The following is a 7,649-nucleotide window of genomic DNA, read 5'->3' on the forward strand; positions in this document are numbered from 1 at the left end:
GTCCCATTATTTTAATTTTTAAGAGGGCATATAACACTATTTTAAAAGACCAGGAAAACAAAAAGAATTTACCTCTGGCTGTTTTTGGTTGTTGTAATTGTGAATGCCCAACTGTAAGTTTGAAACGTTGGAAGAGGCTGATTGTAGATAACGCAGTCAGAAGTAGTATCCGCTCGTCACTTGGGTCCGCCTCTTCAAAGGTTTTAGCCTCTTGAGGTTTTAGGAAAACAAGCCAAAACCCAGAAGCAGGAGAATCTCAGTTTCATCACCTGAATTGATGTACCTGTAATATTCTGTGATGACTCTTGTGCCCAGTCGCCAACTTTACCCAACGAGCTTATTGGAGAGCTCCTTGTCTAAGTTCCATGGCACCCACTTCCACTTGTTCAGGTATTCCTCAATTCCCTTCAAGAAGCAAAGTTTCCATGCAACCCAGTACTTTATTACCTCTAGTTTAACTCCTGAGCAAAACCCACCAAGGAAATTGAATCTGTTGATATGCCAATACAAACCCACCAAGAATTTGTCTAGTTGCAGTTGGATTGATAGATGGAATGATTCTAGGAAACAACATGGCCCGAGGCGTCCTCGGGCCGTGTTGGACTACCAGAGCAATGAAAGTGGGAATTTGAGTAGTGATGGTAATGATGGTGGTAGTACAATGGACAAAATTGTGGAGAAATTGAAGAAATTTGGGTACATTGCAGAGGATAAGAATGAGGGTAGAGGTGAAGTGAGAGAGAGAGTGATTGAGAAGGGTTCTGTGGAGGATATATTTTATGTTGAGGAAGGAATGTTGCCGAATTCGAGAGGTGGGTTCTCGGGGGTATCACCATTAGGGACAGAGGATGTATTTGGAGATGGTGGTGGTGAGGTGAGGTTTCCGTGGGAGAAGCCCAGGGAGAGAGAGAAGGAAGAAGGCGGTTCGATCAGGAGGAGGAGTAGGACTTCATTGGCAGAATTGACTCTTCCTGAGTCAGAGTTGAGGAGGCTAAGGAATCTGACGTTTCAGAAGAAGCACAAGACTAAGATCGGTGGTGCTGGTGTTACTCAAGCAGTAGTGGAGATGATTCATGAGAGATGGAAGACGGCCGAGATTGTGAGATTGAAAATCGAAGGTCCACCTGCGCTCAACATGAAAAGAATGCATGAGATATTGGAGGTTTGTTTCATATGAATACTATTACCACTTTCTGTATGCAATTTTGTTTTCTCATTCTTAAATTATACAGATTGATAGTTTCTTTTTCCTTGTTTTGAGTGGTGACTACTTATCATATCCTAATCAATATAGAGGTGAAGCACTGAAAACATCCAACAAAATTTATAGTTTGTATTTCTGTGGCAATTTGATATATGCAGGACATTGGGTTAATTAATTTTAATTTAATTTCCTGCTGAAATCCTCACCAGTTCCTTGTACAAACTCCCTAGGATCAGCAATGGACTAAACGGCTTTTAACAAATTAACAGATGGAGCCAGAAAGTGAAACTCAAGGACTAGAAGTCTCGCTATTCTAGCTTGACCTTGGCTTTTCATATCTGGGATAGAAATGATTTTAGTACTTAGGTCAAACAGACTGCGGAAATACCATCGGAGCCATTATTAAATCTAATTTAGAAGAATGAGAAACCCATTTTCAGAGTTGATTTTGTTGATAAGGATTTGTCCCCTTCTCCCAACCCCGCTAACACTAAGCTAGGATGGAGGCTATATTAAGGATGAAGATCCAGAAACAAGAAAGAAAAAAGATGAGGAATGAAGATGGTGGGAATTCACATTCTTTGCTGTTAATATACATTAACTGATTCACATAAGAAACCTATCTTCATTGACTGATTAGCGGGACTGAACATTGCTACATAGAAAATTTTACTTTTACATAAAGGCCTGTTCAGGGGCTGGACTGCAGACTTGCTGACTTCAGCACTGTTTGAACAGTGTTGTTTTACCGTTCAAATGGTTGAAGAAAATTTTGCAAAGTCTGCAAATCTGCCTCAGATTTTCTTTACCTACATATGTGTATGTACCTTTAGACAGCTCTCCAGTGGATGTAGATATTGGTCTCGTATTTTATTTTTTCCATGTTTTCTTCGCATGTTGACCGGCCAGCAATACGTGGACGGTTGGTCAGCGTGTGAACTAATGCTCAATTCCACATGTAGACTTCAGCACCTGATGGCTGTCTTAGGAACATTGGTGGATGTCGATGGTTCTCAAGAGTTTTTTCCAAATTCTTGTACAACTAGCATTGTTAGGTTTTGAATTTTCCACATTACAGCTTTGCTCATGGCCGTTTTATACATAATTTTCTTCTGCAATGAACATATTTAACCAAGGAAAATGAAGCAGAGTTTTTGGAATTGTATGTTCGTTATTTCTAGTATAATTGTTCCGCTGGTTATATAGTTATCTGTTACAATGACAGCGAAAAACAGGTGGGTTGGTGGTCTGGAGGTCTGGCACATCGCTTTCTTTGTACAGAGGTGTGAGCTATGAAGTTCCTTCAGTGCAACTAAACAAGCAGATATTCAAGAGAAATGAAATTTCTTCTACATCTTTACCAACTGTAGCTGATAAGTCAGTGGCGGAACCTTATGTGTGTGCTACTTATAGTAATGTAAAGACACCCCTCGAAATGTCAGAGAATGCATCACAGGAGACGGAAGACACAGAACAGTTGCCAGAAGTGAAGTATGAAGATGAAGTAGACGAACTTCTAGATAGCATAGGCCCTAGATTCAAGGATTGGCCAGGATGTGATCCATTACCTGTAGATGCAGACATGCTTCCAGGGATAGTTCCTGGTTTCCAACCACCATTCAGAATACTTCCTTATGGAGTGCGATCAACTCTTGGATTAAAGGAGGCCACATCTTTAAGAAGGCTGGCTCGGGTTCTTCCACCACATTTTGCTTTAGGTAGTTGTTTTCATTTATTATTATTATATTATTTAATATATTTTTTTGGTGATTGCTCATGATATTCAAGGTTCTTATTGATCCTCTGTAATCTTTGCTTATAGGTCGAAATAGGCAACTCCAGGGCTTAGCAGTGGCTATGAGTAAACTATGGGAAAGAAGTTTGATTGCAAAAATTGCACTGAAACGTGGTGTTCAGTTGACTACTAGTGAGAGAATGGCTGAAGACATTAAGGTAATAGAATGTTTTATTTATGACTCACTAGGTTGTAATTATCACTAAACTCAATTGGCATGCTCAGTATCTGAATAAGGTGGGTGAATAATATCTTGCATATTTGATTACTGAGTCTAGCTTTCAGCATCTTTCATGTGAAATCAGTACGCAAATTACTGTGAAACCAGGGCAACTGGAATATGACGTTATTGACCGTGTAGAGTCATAGACTGGCAGTGTTGGCCAGCCAGTCACCAGTTATCCAAAAGAAAAGGTTGGCCAACTGGTCCAAGTTTCTTGTTAAAGATTATTTCAGAGGGTAGAATGCCAACATAAGCTTACTTCTTATAGAGGCATTACATTAGAGAGGGATTACATAATGCAACCGAATTTGAGAGACAGGTTGATATTTGCAGAAGGAAATGTAATCTTCATATTATTTTCCTTGCATAAGTATCATTCTGGCTGTTGTAGAGGTAATTACTTATTTCTGATATCAATCAAATCAACTCTTAAGCATAATACTTGGCCATTCTTTAGGCAGTATATCATCACCCATTGTTACCAAGAAGCTGAAAAAAAAAAGACCTGAAGAAAGGGTGGAAGTATACATATCTATGTGTTATATCTCTTGTAAATACTTCATGAGTGTGCCAGAGAAAATTAGATTTCTTTGTTTTCATAAATTCCTTATTCATCATGTGTGAACATGCTATACTATTAGAGTAACATTGGTCACTAGGTTTATTTTTTTGTAATAAGATAAGAAATTAATGCTGCAAGATTTAGGTTTAGGGTGTGCTGGTCAATTTATTTCAAAGTTTTCTTTTACAATGCTGCGCTTTATAACATGGAATATTAGCTGTTATTAGTTCACTTCACATCTCATCTGAGTTTGTATTAACTCTCTGCTGATAAATGTTGGACATTTACAAGGATCTTATTTTATTCGCTGCAGAAATTGACAGGGGGTGTGCTGCTATCTCGAAACAAGGACTTCCTGGTCTTTTATAGGGGAAAGAATTTTTTGTCTGCAGAAGTCACTGAAGCATTAGTGGAAAGGGAGAGATTGGCAAAATCCCTTCAAGATGAAGAGGAACAGGCCAGGTTGAGAGCATCAGCGATGGTTATGCCAAGTATTGAACCAGCTCAACATTTTGGTACAGCTGGTACACTTGGGGAGACTTTGGATGCAGATGCTAAGTGGGGAAAGAGGTTGGATGTTCATCATAAGGAAAAGGTGACGCAAGAAGCAGGAATATTAAGGCATGCCAAACTAGTTAGAAAGCTTGAACAGAAGCTTGCCTTTGTAAGTCCCCCGAAACCTGGTATCATAACTAATCTTGATGGATATGTATAAGAAATATCTTGCAGTCTAACAAAGTGTCCTTCAGTCAATGCCCCTCTATGCTACTTTGATTTCTCACTTGTTTCAGTGCTACAAATTCCTTTAGTTTGAACTTTTTAATTTTGTCTACTAGGCTGAACGAAAGCTCATGGGAGCTGAACAAGCCTTATCTAAGGTAGAGGAATCATTGAAACCATCAAAGCAGCAAGCAGACCCAGAAAGCATTACTGATGAGGAGAGGTTTATGTTTCGTAAGCTTGGTTTGAAGATGAAAGCTTTCCTACTTCTTGGTAGAATAATTATCCAACTCCTCATTTAATGCGTCTGTGCTTTTTTTATTTTTATTTTTTTTTGGCTACTTATGGTAGCTTGATTTACTCAGGTAGACGTGGAGTTTTTGATGGTACAGTGGAGAACATGCATTTGCACTGGAAGTACCGAGAATTGGTCAAGATAATGGTGAATGCTAAAAATTTTGATCAAGTGAAAAAAATTGCATTAGCACTTGAAGCTGAAAGTGGAGGTGTCTTGGTTTCAGTAGACAAAGTCTCCAAAAAATATGCTATAATTGTGTACCGGGGAAATGACTATCAGCGACCTTCTATGCTGAGACCAAAGAATCTTTTGACCAAAAGGAAAGCTTTGGCTCGTTCTATTGAGCTTCAGAGGCAGGAGGTATCACGAGAAATTTAAATGCCATTATTGTAATGCTTTTGGTTTCATAAGAATAGATTAATGGTTGTTATACATTTAAATATCACTCCCCTATCATAGGTTTATGAACAATGATTTTCCCGACTAATTTTCTGTTTGTCGAACAGGCTCTTCTGAAACATATTGCAGCTGTGCAGAGTAGGGTGGATAGACTAAGATCTGAAATTGTATGGCTCCTTTATTTCTATATTACTTGTCTAACTATTTCACTTGGCAAGAGAAATTTAGAAAACAGTCATTTTCCTTTTTCATTAAGTGGCTTGTATGCATTTGATAGGAGCAAATGGATACTGTGAAGCACCATGGAGATGAAGCATTGTACAACAAATTAGATTCTTGTTATCCTACTGATTATGAGGATACTGAGGTTTATACTTAGTTGATTTCTGGCTTTACTCTTTTTTGTTAACAATCCACCTTTTGATCTCTTACACGGTTACAACTTTGTTCCCTTTTCTAGGAAGAAGGGGATGCTTATCTTGAAACATATAGCAGCAAAAATGATGGTGAAGAAGACAGCACTTCCTCAGTTCACAGTACTTCCCTGGAAAACCAATTTTCCTTTTCATTTCCAGAATGAGGAATCTCAAGCAGAATTGGAATTTCCTAAGCAATGTATACACACATCGAGCAAGGGTATGAGTGTTGGAGCGGATGCAGAAGAGCAAGATAACTGCTTACGATGATGGAATGAACTGAATGTAAGGACAGGGTTCAAATATGGTAACACTAATTCTTGTTACTTGTCACCATGTACAAATTATCTCCATGTATCTATTTCTTATTAGCTCTTTAGAAGGCAATTTGCCGTGTTTAATTGTGAACCACGAAGAGATGGCTACAGTAAAACAGGATGAAACAACCTAAATTGTGGAAGGAGATGTAGGGTGATTTATATTGTATACGAACTTTACTAATGGAGTTTAGAGTTACATGCACATTAATGATGACATAATTATTATTTCGTCTCAGAAAAGATCGTCAAGATTGACCATTTTCCTTCCTGTCCAAATGGCAAATTACTCGCGTCAAAATCTGAAATACCAAATTAACAACACTCAATTTAACCCTCTTTTGTAGGTGTAGTACCATTTGGAAAGTAGGGATCGTTCAATCAAGAACGAACTGTGAACACATTGTGTATTGTGTTAGTTCTTATTACTTTCTTTAATTACTAGAATATGATGACACAATGTTATTTAGCCTCTAGAATTAACCAATCTATGTATAAACGCTATCTTTTCAATGAATTATCCTAAGCATTAAGCACATTTGGAAGTTTGATCGAAACAAGTATGCGAACTAGCGTAGAAACACCTATCTAACATGCAATCATTTTTATTTGATTTCACCTATTGTCCTATAGGTTTTACTATTTTGAAACAAACCTTTTAATTTAGGAGATTAATCAATCAATTTCTACCCCAACTCACAAGTTCACAATGTTTTATGTTGCACTTACATGAACATAAACAAGCAAGAGTTCATCATAAATCAAAACCAAATAAAACTTAATAACCAAAACAATATCTAGAACATTCTTGAGGCTTCAAACCAACTAAGAGAATCAAGCCACACATGGCTGTAAAAACACATAAAGAAAATATAGTTCGAAAATGACAAAGGTAAACCGTTGATGACAAAGAGATAGATGAGGGCTTGGCGGCTTCCTTTATAAATGCATGTGTGAGGCAGCAACCAATATGCAACAACTAATGGAGGCTATGATGATCTGAGAGTGCTAGGGACATTCTGATCATATGTTCCTTCCCATCTTTGCGGCATTATAACTTTCTGGACAATGATTGATACTAAAATAATCTACAAACATCATGCCTATACATATGAACAATTGCCTTCCAGAAAAGTTTTCACTAAAGATTAGAAAAGATGCCTCAAAAACCCAATCCAGATAAGTCTGTTGGAGATTGCTGCTTGAGATACCCAACTTGTGGGACTTGTAACAAATGCTTCACTCCATCATTTTGAACAAATTCTTGTAAGATATCAACTACTTGCCAAATGGACTAATCTATATGCTCGACTTTTGTAACCAATCTCCAAAGATTGATGACTGCCCATATTAAAGATCAAAGAGGTCTTATAGTAAATGAGCTAGAGTGACCAAGTGATACCGACATAAACAAGTGGAAACTGTTCCAGTGACCAATATAATGAAAACCCAGCGTCTAAATAAGGCAGTATATGTGACTGAGTGACCCAATGGGTGAACTTGGTGTGAGCGGAAGGTGATGAGTAGTCACAAATTCACATAGATTAGTTTTATTTTATTTTATTTTATTTATTAGTTTTTTTTTATCAAATAAACAATTAGAGCATCTCCAACGATCAAGTCATTTGCTAGGTGGACAAAAACAACTGTAATAATTGACTGATGCAATCATTTCCAACCAAAGTGTCAAATCCACATAGATGACACATGGTTGA

The 7,649-nt window shown here is 37.7% G+C and overlaps 1 protein-coding gene across 1 annotated transcript; it reads left to right on the forward strand.

Annotated features, from left to right (window-relative positions):
* Positions 1-208: 208 nt before the first annotated feature.
* Positions 209-6,037, forward strand: LOC101308738 (chloroplastic group IIA intron splicing facilitator CRS1, chloroplastic-like). Its single transcript, XM_004291700.1, has 9 exons — positions 209-1,162; positions 2,430-2,922; positions 3,027-3,157; positions 4,098-4,448; positions 4,621-4,777; positions 4,870-5,162; positions 5,309-5,368; positions 5,479-5,568; positions 5,662-6,037. The coding sequence occupies exons 1-9, from the start codon at positions 299-301 to the stop codon at positions 5,779-5,781; spliced, it is 2,559 nt and encodes an 852-aa protein (XP_004291748.1). The 5' UTR covers positions 209-298; the 3' UTR covers positions 5,782-6,037.
* The last annotated feature ends 1,612 nt before the right edge of the window (positions 6,038-7,649 follow it).

Source organism: Fragaria vesca, linkage group LG2 (assembly GCF_000184155.1).
Source record: "Fragaria vesca subsp. vesca linkage group LG2, FraVesHawaii_1.0, whole genome shotgun sequence".
Taxonomy (NCBI): Eukaryota; Viridiplantae; Streptophyta; class Magnoliopsida; order Rosales; family Rosaceae; genus Fragaria; species Fragaria vesca.